General features: G+C 63.8%; 3 protein-coding genes across 4 annotated transcripts; 2 read left to right on the forward strand and 1 right to left on the reverse strand.

Moving 5' to 3' along the window:
• Positions 1–404: 404 nt before the first annotated feature.
• CD14 (CD14 molecule) lies at positions 405–4,880 on the forward strand. Of its 2 annotated transcripts, none has more exons than XM_064387684.1 (2): positions 405–1,292; positions 2,026–4,880. In XM_064387684.1, exon 2 carries the CDS (start codon positions 2,043–2,045, stop codon positions 3,390–3,392), a length of 1,350 nt encoding a protein of 449 aa, XP_064243754.1. In that variant the 5' UTR covers positions 405–1,292; positions 2,026–2,042; the 3' UTR covers positions 3,393–4,880. The 2 variants fall into 2 exon arrangements, with proteins under 2 accessions (XP_064243754.1, XP_064243752.1); XM_064387682.1 differs by having other exon boundaries at positions 407–1,219.
• Positions 4,881–7,714: 2,834 nt separating this feature from the next.
• LOC135279893 (uncharacterized) lies at positions 7,715–9,084 on the forward strand. Its single transcript, XM_064387456.1, has 3 exons — positions 7,715–8,436; positions 8,597–8,722; positions 8,824–9,084. The coding sequence occupies exons 1-3, from the start codon at positions 8,414–8,416 to the stop codon at positions 8,951–8,953; spliced, it is 279 nt and encodes a 92-aa protein (XP_064243526.1). The 5' UTR covers positions 7,715–8,413; the 3' UTR covers positions 8,954–9,084.
• Positions 9,085–11,465: 2,381 nt separating this feature from the next.
• On the reverse strand, positions 11,466–13,258 carry SLC35A4 (solute carrier family 35 member A4). The gene has a single exon (XM_064387868.1). It carries the CDS (start codon positions 13,255–13,257, stop codon positions 12,322–12,324), a length of 936 nt encoding a protein of 311 aa, XP_064243938.1. The 5' UTR covers position 13,258; the 3' UTR covers positions 11,466–12,321.
• Positions 13,259–13,328: the final 70 nt, after the last annotated feature.

The following is a 13,328-nucleotide window of genomic DNA, read 5'->3' on the forward strand; positions in this document are numbered from 1 at the left end:
TGTAGCAAACTTTCTCACACACTTTCTGTAAACAACTCATTGTTTTGCATTCTTTTATGGAGGAGGAGAAATTTGATGGACTGTTGGTTTGTCCAGTGCCATTGGAGAGGTGGCACTGTCACCCTCCAATCCACTGTCACCTTTGGAAATGGTGGAGTCAGAATATAAACTTCCCTTTTTCCTGCCTTGAGAGCAGCAGCGTGTCTGCATGGTGTTGTCTCCTGTCCTATAGTGACATGACTCCATGTTCTTAGAAGGCTTATTTATTACTTTATGATCTATATTATATTAAAGAATACTACACTAAACTATACAGAAAGGATACAGACAGAAAGACACTAATGAATCTCATGACTCACTCCAGAGTCCAACACAGCTTGGCCGTAATTGGCCATTAAGTCAAAATAATTCACATGAAACCAGTGAAACAACCACCCCTTGGATAAACAATCTCCAACCACATTCCAAAGCAGCAAAACACAGGAGAAGGAAACGAGATAATATTGTTTTCCTTTTTCTCAGAGGCTTCTCAGCTTCCCAGGAGAGAAATCCTGGGCAAGAGGATTTCTCCAGGAAACATGAGGTGACACTGTACCCTTCTGCCTTGCCTGCAGGGTGCTCAGCCCCCGGGAGCCCCGAGGCTCAGCAACACCAGAGATCTGGGAGGGCTGGTCCCAAAGGTGCATTTGGGGAGCCTTGCCCCCGCTCTGTTCCCTCACCTTCCTAGGAAAGCCAGCGGCTCTGGCGCTGCACCGCAGCCTTTCCCAGCCCGCAGCCGCAGGGAAGCGAAGCAGAAGTGGCTCGGGTGGCTCCAAGCTGCTCAGGAAGTCACGCTGGGAGCGAGGGCTGTGCCCGGGAGCGGCTCGAGGGGTCTGCCCAGCCCCGGGCGCGGGCACCCAGCCCGGGCAGCCGGACATAGCTGGAGCACGGCTGAACACGGCTGGAACACGGCTGGAACACAGCTAGAGCACAGCTGGAACACGGCTAGAGTACGGCTGGACACAGCTGGAGCACAGCTGGACACAGCTGGAGCACAGCTGGAACACAGCTGGAGCACGGCTGAACACAGCTGGAGCACAGCTGGAGCTCCGGCGCAGCGCGGCAGCAGCGGGGCCGGACGGGCTGGGCCGAGCGCTCGGAGCCCTTGGCAGCTCCGCTCAGGGGTTTGGCCACAGCTGGAGGAAGGAGCGAGCAAGGAAGCGATCGGGGTGAGCCACGGGTGAGTCACGGCACAACGGCACCGAGCTGCTGCCCTGCGGGGCCGGGGCACTGCGGCTCCGCGGCACGGGCAGGTAGGGAGAGCTCCGTCCCGGGTGGGCTTTGGGATGCGGCCGGGGAAAGCTGTGCCTGGCCAGGGCCCGTGCCAGCGACAGAACCGCTCGGAGCAGGAGGCTGGGCTGGGGACCCCCAAAGACCCCCTGTGAGCTGGGTCAGCACATGTTCAGGAGTCTTTAATCTTTGCTTGCTGCTTCCTTTGCAATCTGGCAGTCGGAGATCAGGCTCCGTCAGCTGACCGGCTCCTGGCGCAGACAGGGATGTGTTCACACCTTCAGGGCTCATTTTCTACCACCCCTCGGGGGGCCGGTGATGAATCAAATAGCCGGGTGAGGAAGGAGAAAGCATGAAGCCGTCTGTTGCAATTTCCTGCCCCAGATTACAGAGGAACAAACAGAGCTGGGGCTCTCTCCCTGGTCACACTGGTACATCTGGCTTCGCTGTCTGTAACTCCGCGTTTGTGGTTTCTCCAGGCGTTTCCTGCTCGCTCAGGAGCGGGAGCCTGCGGCAAGGCAGCCCGGGCAGGACAGTGCAGAGCCTCGGGAGGGTCCCTGCTGCGGGCAGGGGGGCACAGGTGCAGCTCCTGCGCCTTTGGCTGCTGGCCCGAGCACGGCTCAGGAGGCTGCAGGAGGGACCAGGGCAGCGCCCTGTCCCCGAGGGGTGGCTCTGCAGGGCTCAGCCTGCCCAAGCCATCCCTCCAGGCTGGGTCAGGGTTGTCCCCCCAGCTGCCATTCGCTGTTTCTCCCCCAGTTTTTAGGTTGTTCACCATGAGTGTGGCTGTGCTCCTGCTCCTGGGGCTGGGGCTGCAGGTGGCAGAGGGCAGGAGGAACAGATGTTTCTTCAACCGCACTCAGGAGTTCTGTGAATGCTACAACCTGTCCGAGGAGACTGCTGGCAGCATCATCCAGTGCCTCCCAGCAACCACCGTGGAGTTCTGGGGTGGAGACCTGGAGAAATACGCAGCCTTGCCCATCAGGGACCTGGACGACTCCGTCATTGACACTCTGGGCTCCCTTATCATCCAGAAAATAATAATTGGAAATGTCCTGGTGCCTGAGATGCTCCTTGCCCGTGTGCTGAGGTTCTTCTCCTACACCCACGTGCAGGAGCTGGCCTTTGAGAGCTGCATTTTCCAGGGCACAGGCGACTGGAGTGACATGGATGGGCAGAACTTGCCCATCCTGTCCCTGAGCTTCCACAACGTGACCTCAGCCCCGCTGACGGGCCGTGAGCAGGCCTTCTCCAGCCTGAGCAGGTGGCTGGAGAGCCTGCAGGAGCTGGCTGTCACCGGCTCCGGTGTCACCAGCCTGCCCTGTGCCGTGGGGAGGCTGTTCAGAGCCCTGCGCTCCCTGAGCCTGGCACACAACAGCCTCGGGGACGGGAGCCTGAGCCCCGCCTTCTGCCAGGGAGCCTTCCCTCAGCTCCAGCAGCTGAGTCTGCGCCACAACAACCTGAGCTCCTACCACGGCGTGTGCCAGGGCCTGGGGCTGCTGACGGAGCTCCAGCACCTGGATCTCAGCCACAACGAGCTCGTGGCAGGCCCATCCTCCTCCTGCCGGTGGCCACCATCCCTCCGGCACTTCAACCTGTCCAGCACGGGCCTGGATGAAGTGCCAGCACCGCTGCCTCCCCGCCTCGAGGTGCTGGACATGAGCCACAACCACCTCCACGCTGTGGACATCTCCCTCAGCTCCATGAAGAAGCTCTTCCTGAATCAAAACCTGCTGCAGGCCGTGCCCTCGGTCAGGAATTACCCCGTGCTGGACACCCTCCACCTGGACAACAACTCCATCTGGGAGCTGCCCAGGGACGAGGTGAAGCTGCTGGGGCGCCTGCAGGACGTGGCTGTGGCTGGCAACCCCTTCAGCTGCTCCTGCTCGGGGGCCAGGGGGCTGCAGGCGCTGGCAGCCACGGGGCACCTGGGGCAGGGCTGGCCCGGGGGCTACAGGTGCCACTCCCCGGCGCGGTACCGGGGCTGGCAGGTGGCACAGGTGCCCGTGTCCGTGCTGCGCTGTGACCTCGCCGCCGTGGTGGCCCCGCTCTGCGTGGCCCTGGCCCTGCTGGCTGTGGCTGGGGCCGTGTGCCTGGCCAGGAGCAGAGAGTGCCACAGAGCCTGAGGGGCACTGGCGCCCTGCCCTGGCAGGCTCTCGGCTCCCCGTGCTGCTGAGGGGCTCTCGCTGTGCCCAGAGGGGCTCCCTGCTGGAGCAGGGCTCTCCACAGGGTTTTCCTGCTGTGCCTGTGCCATAGCAGTGAGCCCTGGATGGGGAATAATGAGCATTGATTGACTCCATGATTGCAGAAGGCTGATCAATCACTTTATTCTACCATATTGTACTGTACTAATAAGAAAAAACCCATCGCCCTTGCAGTCACATATACCTTTGACCTAATTGGTCAATTAATCCAAACATCATCACCAGTGGCCAATTAAAAAATCATCCTTTGGTAAAACAATCTCCATAGCACATTCCACACGTGCGCAACAACAGGTGCAGCAAGTGGAGATAAGAGTTGTTTCTCATTCTTCTCTCTGAGTTTTCCCAGGAACATCCTGGAAGAGCTATGTCTGTCTCTGCTCAGAGGATGTGTGATTTCCACAGGACTGTGCCCAGCCGGGCCCTGGGCACCCCTCACCTCCAGCCCCATGCCCTGCTCTGACCCACAGCCACAGCCTCCCACTGGGGATGTCCCTGCTGGTCCCCAAGCCCCAGCACGCCCCGCTGTCCCTGCCATGTCACCTCCCTGGACAGGAGGAGCTCAGCTCCCACTGGCAGCACTCGGATGTCCCCAGCCTTGCAGGGCTCTGCTGGTCCCTGCCCAGAGCCCCCCACACCTTTCAGCCTCTGCAGTCCAGGCACCCTTGGAGCCTCCACGGATGATCCTCCCTCTCCTCACCCCAGACTCTGGCTGGGCCAGGATGTCAGGGCTGGCAGGATGCTGCTTGGCTGCTCTTCAGCCTAAGAGAAAAACCAAAAACCCCTGAAAACCAGGAAAATGCCTAAATTAAACACCCTGCACACAAGTGCTAACGAGCTAGAGCAGCTCCTTGCACCCGGACCTGAGGCACTTGTGGTGGGGTCCAAGTGGGACCCTGGGGAGGTTCAACCAGAAACTTTTTAAGTGATAAGAAGAAAATTCATTTGTTCTGGGTTATTCAGAGAATATATCACAGTAAGGAGAAAATGGATTATATGATGCAGGACTGGGGAATATTCAAAGGAAAGGGGACGGTGGGGAAGGGACAGGCTTGGGAAAATGGGGCTGGGGGAGAATCATAGAATCACAGGGCAGTTTCAGTGAAAGGGACCTTAAAGCTCATCTCATCCCACCCCTGCCCTGGGCAGGGACACCTCTCACCATCCCAGGGTGCTCCAAGCCCTGTCCAGCCTGGCCTTGGGCACTGCCAGGGATCCAGGGGCAGCCACAGCTGCTGTGGGCACCCTGTGCCAGGACCTCAGCACCCTCCCAAGGAAGAATTTCTCTCCAACATCCCATCTGCCCCCGCCTCTGGCAGTGTGAAGCCATTCCCCCTGTCCTGTCACTGTGTCCTTGTGACAAGCAGGGGCTGGTGGCAGGCAGGCAGTGCTCCCCTGGCCAAGCCCTGCTCTTCTTCCAGGGCCTGTCCTGCCCCTGCATGAAAGGCTGTGCCTGGGCGTTCCCGTGTCCCTCCCTGTCTCTGTTTGGGCACAGGCACACATGACCTGCGGGCAAACACAGCCTGGGCTGCCTGGGCGTGGGGAAGGACCAGGGCTGGGGCTGGAGCTGCTGAACAGGGTGTGGGGTCCAGGGTCGGGGGGGACTGGGGGTGTGCTCGTGTCCAGGGTGTGCCCTGCCCGGGTGGGGGGGCTTGGGGCTGTGCCAGCAGCCCTGGGCAGCCCGAGGAGGATGGGGCTGTGCCCTGGGCTGGGGGACGGGGCTGCTGCCTCAGGGGCTGCTGAAGGCTCTGCTGGTGTTGACCAGGGACCACAACAGGCTGCCCCTGGCCTGGCTGGACGTGGAACAGGGAGCAGCTGCTGCTGATGGATGAGGAAGGAGACATAAATCCCTGTCTCCTGAATCCCAGGCTTTGCTATGCCTTGGGAGCACCCATCTGCCTGGTCTGGGACAGAGCACAGAGCAGGAGGGGGCTCCCTGGGAAGGCTCACAGGACCCCCAAGTGCTCCTGGAGTCCCCATTCGGGCTCTCCCCCAGCATTATCCCACCGTGGCTTTGCCCAGCCGAGTGCAGGGGAGCCCCTCACAGCCCTGTGCCCTGCTCTGTGCCAGGGCTCCCCCCTGCCCAGGGGTTTTCCCGAGCCCCAGTGTGTCCCTGCTGTCCCTGCCATGTGCCCTGCTGCTGCTGATGGAGCCCCCAGTGCTCCATCCTGTCCAGCTGGCATCAGGCTCACACCTGAGGCGCAGGTGAGGGAGTTTGGGGTTCAGGGGCACTGGTCTCGCTCTGCACAGGGAACAGGCAGGCAGGGCACACGGGTGCATCTGCTCCCCCTGGTGCTGCCCGCAGCAGGGCAGGGGCTGCCCTGGCCCTCTCTCCTGGCACTCCCCATCTGCACTTCCACAGACACTGGGGATCCCCAGCACGGGCATTTCCTTCCGTGCTCTCTTGCTGGGACTGCTCTGCAGAGATTCTGTGGTTTGTGCTCACTCGTGACACCCTGCGTGGCAGTCCAGGCTCCCTCACCTCCCAGCCAGGGCTGAGCTGTCCCTCTTGCAGCTGGCAGCACCCCGGCGCTGTGAGTGGTCCCAGCACCGCTGTGGCCGTGCTGGTTCCCGTCCAGCAGGGCTCAGCCCCCCAGCAGGGTGCCCCGGGCTGGCCCTGGGCCTGCCCACACCCATCAATAATGCAGGAGAACCGGATCCCCCGGGTAACGCCATCCCTGCCCTGGCACAGCAGCTCAGGGGTGCTGCTGCCGCACTGCCATGGAGCAGGTGAGTGCTGCGCTGGGGACAGCCCGGGCTGGGTCTGTCAGGGCTGCCCAGCCCCTGGGGGCTCCTGCAGCTCCTCCTGCCTGCTCCCCCCTCTGTGCCTGCAGGCTGAGCAGGATGTCAGCGTGCGAGCGGCCCTGGGACTGCAGCAGGCAGCAGGTAGAGCTCGGGGCACCCCGGAGCCTCCACCGCAACACCAGGGGACAAGGGGACAGGCTGGCAGCCACAGCTGTGGTGGCACTGGGACAAGGACCGGGCAGTGCTGATAGGGACAGGGTGTCCTCCCCATCCTGGGGGCTCTGAGCCATACTGGGAGGGCTCAGGAATGAGGTGGAGCCCTGGGATGTGGCTCCGGGCTGCAGGGGGGCAGGACAGGGCTGGCACAGGTGGGGGTGACCCCCACACCATCCCACACTTGGTGTCTGCAGGGCCAGGAGGAAGCTGGCTGGACAGCAAGGACCCCCTCCAGCTCCTCTTGGCTGGGAAGGAGCCCCAGGTGAGAGCTGCAGGGCAGGGGCACGAGGGTCCCTGGGGCACCAGGAGGGAGCAGGGCTCTGTGCCACCCCCTGGGACACACACCTGGTGGAGCTGAGCTCTTGGGCTCACCCTGCCCTACACCCCCGTGGGCCCCTCCCTTGTAGGGACCCCTGGGGGCTCCCCGAGAGCAGGGGAAGGGAGGGGGGGTCTCTCCTCACCCCTGCCCATGCCAGGCCCTCTGTGCCACCCCTGCCACCTCCATCCCAGCGTGCCCAGTCCCTCCTTTGCCCTGCCCTGGCCATGCTGGGGTAGGGGAAGCTGATCATGAACATTATATGGACATTATATGGACATTATATGGACATTATCCCCTCCTTGCACCAGGGGAGCTCCCTGACTGTCGATGGCGTTTTCCACTTGGACGCAGGACAGGTACCCAGAGCCCCCAGTCCTTCCCTGTCCCCAGCCACAGGGGCCAGGCCCTCTGCACCATGCTGGCCGTGCCATGCTGGCTGTGCCATGCTGTGCCATGCGGTGCCATGCTGGCTGTGCCTGGCTGTGCCATGCTGTGCCATGCTGGCTGTGCCATGCTGTGCCATGCGGTGCCATGCTGGCTGTGCCTGGCTGTGCCATGCTGGCTGTGCCACACTGTGCCATGCTGTGCCATGCTGTGCCACGCTGTGCCACGCTGTGCCATGCTGTCTCTGTCCCTCCTGCCAGGAGAAGGTGCTGGACTTGGCAAGGCCCCAGCTGGCCCTGGTTCCCCTTGGCTACAGCGTGTCCCTGCTGCTGTGGGACCCCCGTGGCCCTGGGACACAGCTGCCCTTCCAGAGTGTCGTCTGGCAGGTGAGGGCACAGGGGACAGCTGGCAGGGACAGGGGACAGCACAACTGTGCAGGGCTGGGCTCCTGGGTCACCCAGCAGACCCCGGCCCCAGCAGGGCAGGGCTGAGATGCAGCCATGGGTCTGGGCACCCACAGCTCCCAGCTTGTCCACAGGTGATTGACGCCGTCTTCCAGGAGCTGGAGGCCTTGGGGGACGCCACACGGAGCCTGCAGATGGTCAGCCTGGTCCAGGTGGGGCAGGAGCAGGGCAGCATGGCCGGGGATGAGGGTCCCATTCCCTCTCAGCTGCTGCCCAGGCTGTGCCAAGAGCACATATTGCCCTGTGCTGGCATCCACTCCCCTCATCCAGAGGGTGACCAGGGACTGCAGACCTTTGGATCCCAGGTGTTCTCACCTCTTTCCAGGACTTCCCGGGTGTGGGAAGCCTTAGCTGCCCACAGAGCACCTCCTGGGCCCCAGCAGCGTGGTGGGGTCAGGATCTCCCTCTAACCCCTTCCTGCTCCCATCACAGCTGGGCTTTCCTCTCACTGCTCCCTGGGCCTGAAGGTCCCTCCAGGGTGACCCTGAGTGGCACGGGAGCGATGCCAGCCTGTGCCACTGGGCTGGGTCCTGCCCTTTGGCTCTGGGTTGCTGCCCGGGGTCTGATAAACTCCACACAGGGCTCGGGCGTTCCCAGGGCTCTGCCCTTCCCTGGTGCCAGGGCTGGGAAAGCCGGGAGTTACCCCAAAGTGAGCCTTTCCCACCCCTCACCTGTGCAGTCTGGGCCCCGGGTGAGTGTGGGATGCCAGCAGCCCCTTTTCCTGCCCCCTGCCCAGTGCAGCCCCCTCATTCCAGGTCAGCAGCCACGACAAAGCCTGGGACCTGCTCCGTCCCGACGGCCGAGCCCTGCAGGTGATGGATGTGGCACCCCTGGGCCTGTAGGTACCTGAGCAGGCTCCTGGGGGCTGGTACCCCCATCAGCAGTGGGCTGGGCAGGGAGCATGGTGCCCGGGCACAGCATGGCACAGGCTGCTCCTCAGTGAGTCCAGGGCAGGGGTGTGACCCTCCTCGCTTGGTCTTGTCTCCCTCTGCTTCCAGGATGGTGGAGGAGGCAACAGAAGTGGCCGTGCCCGACGCCCAGGCTGCCCTCAGTGCCTATGCCAGGGGGCTGGGTGCCATCCCAGCGCTGTTGCCCCTCACAGGCAGGGGCTCAGCTGTGCAGGGGTGAGGGATTGGGCCCAGATCCCACAGGCTGGGAAGGGTGGGCCATGGGGTGCTGGGGCTGGCTCTGCTGCAGCCCCACTGCCACACCGGCCTCTCCCCAGGGCTGGCAGCCTCTTCACCCTCACCGTGGAGCGAGAGCTGCAGGGGGGCAGGCGCCAGCGCTCGGCCCTCCGGATCCTGGTGTCCCCAGGGGCCAGCAGGCCCTGCCCCAGCCTGTACGTACAGGGCTGAGCTCTGCTCCGGGTCAGGGAATTCCATTCCTGGAGGTGAAGCAGCAGGGACACCCCAGTGGGAGCCAAGGGGGTGTCGCTGCTCCTTGGGGACATGGGCCTGGGGATATGTGGGGCCAGCCCGTCCTTGAGTCCCTGTGGGTCGGGTTCAGCCTGCCTGGCACAGTGAGAGCCAGCCCTCTCCTGGAGTGTCTCTCCCCACGTGCAGGGAGTGCAGGGAACCTGGGGCTGTCTGCCTGCCCTGGATCGTGGAGCGGCTGCTGGAGGGGAACAGCCTGACCTTCCTGCTGCTCTGTGTGTCACTGCCAGGTAGCCCCTGGGACTGGGACACACTCTGGGTGCCCCGTCCCTGAGGATTCCCCCCATCCTGCCCCACAGCTGGCACTCGGTGCCTGGCTGCTGCCCGGGGACACCTGCAGTCATTGGAAGCTGGACACAGCTCCACTCATCTCCATCACACCGGGACCCCCTGTGCTGGGGCCCCCCATGGCCCCTGCCCAGGGCTCGCTGTTCTCCCAGACACCTCCAGGGAGGAGATCCTGGGAGCTCTGGGACTGGCTGAGAGGGTGAAGGGGCTGGCCAGGACCATCTCTGCCACGGTCTGGGAGCCCGAGGAGGAGATTGCAGCACGGCGCAGGGAGATGCGAGCGCTGCGGACGGAGCTGCTGACTGGCTCGGGCCGCCCTGAGCACAGCAGAGCTGTGGCCCAGCTGCAGAGAGCCCTGAGGGAGCTGCAGGTGGGGAATGCCCCTGGATCCACGGCACTGGGATGGCACTCATTCCCTGGGCTGGGTAAGGTGCAGGCTCTTGACCCATCCTGGTGTCAAGGCCCTTGTCCAGCACCGAGGGCAGGGCTGAAGCTGCCCCAGGGGTGAGATGTGTCCCTGGAGCCATTCCAGGCCTGGAGGTCTGAAACACCCCAACAAGTTCCCCTTTTCCAGGTGCTGAAGAGTCAAAGGTGGGAGAAAAAGAAGGCAGTGGCCAAGGTACTTGGGACAAGCGAGATGGACCAGCCCAGCACCGAGGTGGGCAGAGATCAGGCCAGGCCCCTCACCCAGGGACAGTCAGGTGCAGAACAGCCCTGAATCCCAGCTGAATCTCCTTCTCTGACAGGACCAGGTGTCTGCAGGGAATACAGCTCCGGGCCAGCAGCCTGGGACCCAGACAGCCCCGAGCAGTGCCAGGCTGGAGCCAGAGCATAGAGCCAGGCATGCATCCCGCAACTGGGTGCAGGACATGTGGGCACAGAGCATGGCTTTACACGGTGGGAAAGGCCTCACTCTCCATCTGAATGTTCTTCTTCAGCCCCTCATGTCACACTCATCCTCCTCCCCTGTCCCCACGCTGCAGGACAGGGTGACAGCAGAAGCCAAGGAGGGGACAGCCAAGCTCTGGCCAGCACAGGGAAGGGGCTGCTGGAGGAGCCATTCCAGAGCAAAGTGTCACAGCCATGGCCCGGGTGTGACAGCGTGAGTGGGAGCCCACAGGTCCCTGCACAGGGCCGGCTCTGCTGCCAGCACTGGCTCCTGGTGCCACCCGAGCCCTCTGCCCTCCCCAGGCAGGGAGCCGGTGCCAGCCGTGCCCCCCCCCGGAGGTGCAGCGGGCCCTGGCCAGGGCACAGCGGCAGCGGCTGCGGGCTCAGCACTGCCGGCAGCTCCAGCGAGAGCTGGGGGCCGCCACTGTGCGGGCCCAGGAGCACCGCGGGGAGGTGAGCACAGCACTGCTCCAGCCTCTCCTCCCCGGCACTGCTCTCCCTAGCGCAGCCCAAGGGAGCAGGGGCACCCCGGAGCCGCCCTGACCGTGTCCCTGTCCCCCCAGTGGGACGCAGAGCGCTGGCAGCAGGAGGTGACCGCGCTGGGCCTGAGCCTGGAGGCAGCGCTGCGGGAGCGGGAGGCGGCCGAGTGGCACCTGGAGGCCCTGCTGCACTGGCACCGCCGGGAGATGCAGGCCTGCAGACAGCACCTGCTGCAGGTGGGCAGGCAGGGCTGGGGCACCTCTTCCGGCCGTGCCAGGGCCGTGCCAGACCGGCCGGGCACCCCGCAGGTGCTCCGGGGCCAGCAGCGCCTGGCGGAGGAGCAGTGGGCGGCCCTGGAGCGCCGGCACCGGGCGCGGCTGCAGGAGGCGCTCCGGGACGCCGCGGAGCTCGCCGAGCACAGCCAGCGCCTGCGGGACACCCCACGGGCACGCACGGCCCATGCCACCACACAAAGCCCCTGAACCCTGCCCGGGCGTGGGGACAGCTGGGCTGGCAGGAGCGGGTCCCTGCACCGAGCCACCGGCAGTGCCAGGAGCCTGGGCAGCCCCTGGCACAGAGTTATCCCAGGCCCCCGGCTGCTGCTCCCGAGGGAAAGCTGCTCTGTGCTGGGAACCTGCCTGTGGGAGCACATGGAATAAAGTGGGTGCCCTCAGCCATGAGTGCTGTCAGCCTCACACACCCCCCTGGCCCCCAAACCTGTCCCCAGGGGCACAGCCACCATCCCACAGGGCGGGCAGACACAGGACAGACACACGGATGCTGTTGAACTGCAGCTTTAATACCCTGGGTGGCCTCTGCCTGCCAGAAACCTGGTACAAATGTGGGGGGCATCCCCCTTTTGGGGAGCAGTGAAAGCTCCCACATGCCCCAGTCCCTGGCTGCTCTGCAGAGACTCTGTGCCCAGGAAGGGGAAACGGGGCCTGAGGACAGCAGGGCTCCAGGCAGGGCGAGGCTGGAACACTGCAGAGGTGGAGAGGCCCAGGGAAGCAGCACCAGGAAGGGCAGGGATCAAGCAGCATCCACGGGAGCTGAAACAGCACCAGCCCCATGCTGGGCTGGCAGGAGGTAAAGCAGGGCCAGCGCTGCCAGGGCATTCCCAGGCCACTGTGGTGTGGGGAAGCAGCTCGAGGACAAGGGACACAGAATCCCAGAATCATTTCGGTGGGAAAAGACCTCTGAGATCATGGCGTCAAACCTGTAACCAACATCACCCTGTCAACCACAGCATGGCATTAAGTGCCACGTCCAGTCCTTAAACACCTCCAGTGATGGTGACTGCACCACCTCCCTGGGCAGCCCCTTCCAATGTCTCATCACCCCTTCTGATAAGAAATCACCCCAAAGGTCCAACCTGAACCTCCCCTGGCACATTATGAGGCATGCACAAGGGTTCAGGACCCCCTAAGGCTGGGCATGCCTGATCCCATGGGAGCCCCATGGCACAGAGCCTGGCTGCACTGGAGCAGGGCAGTTTCCCTGGGGGAGCAGGGACAGGGTGCTCTCCCCCTCAGCACTCCTCGGGGGATCCTTGGAGCTGTGCAGCTCCCACCAGCAATGATTCCAGCCCTGAGGAAGGGCTGGGGCTGCCCAGACACGTGGGAGGAAGGCAGTGACTACGTGACTCCATAGTACAGGTGCACAGCCAGGCCAATGCACGCCACGGCCACGAAGAAGAGGAGGGTGAGCTGCAGGTTGAAGAGGGCAACAGAGAGGAGAGCATTGACCAGGATGGAGCAGGAGATGATGAAGAGCCTGGTGATATTGCTGCTGTGCTTCATCACCACGGACATGATGAGGCCATTGAGAGCCTGGCTGAGCACGACCAGCAGCACCCAGGGGGAGAAGCCCTCCAGGAACCCGCCCTCGGTGCCGCTCCACACGGAGCCCATCAGGTTGAGCAGCACCCCGAAGAAGTACAGGAAGGTGTTCTGCAGGCTGAGGGGCAGCGCCTGGCTCTTCAGGACGGCTTCGGTGTAGACGGCGGAGAGGCCGGAGATGAGGCAGTACACGGAGAGCAGCAGCAGCCCCACGGGGGTGACGTGCAGGCGCGTCCCTCGGGGGTCCCCGTGTCCCCGCAGCCCCCCGCAGCTGTAGGTGACCCCGGCGGCCAGCAGCAGCAGCAGGGCCAGCCAGCGGCGCGCGCCCAGCCGCCGGCGCAGCAGCAGGCTGTAGAGCAGCGCCGTGCTGACAATCTTCAGGTTGCTGAGCACCTGGAAGGTGCTGGGGTCCATGAAGAGCTGCATGTGCACCACCAGGTTGTTGTTGGCGGCGTAGAGCAGGGCCGAGAGCGCGAAGGGCGCGGCGTGGCGCCAGCGCAGCGGCTCCCGCGGCCCCGGCAGCAGCGACAGCAGCGACAGCGCCAGCTTGGCCAGCTCCACCAGCAGCACCACGGACGTGGAGCTGAAGGGGATGGCCCCATCCACCTTGCACAGGGTCAGCAGCGGCGCGTGGGAGCCGTAGATGGCCACAGAGAGCAGCAGCATCAGCGCCCACAGCCCCCTGTGGAGCGGCCTGTTGGCAGAGCCAGCAGCATTCCCAAGGATCCCCATTTCCGGGTGAGAGCCAGCACCAGTGAGTGCTGTCAGTGTAGAGGCCACGCAGACTCACCCTGCGACACGGA

The sequence above is a fragment of the Passer domesticus genome, chromosome 13 (assembly GCF_036417665.1).
Source record: "Passer domesticus isolate bPasDom1 chromosome 13, bPasDom1.hap1, whole genome shotgun sequence".
Classification (NCBI taxonomy): Eukaryota; Metazoa; Chordata; class Aves; order Passeriformes; family Passeridae; genus Passer; species Passer domesticus.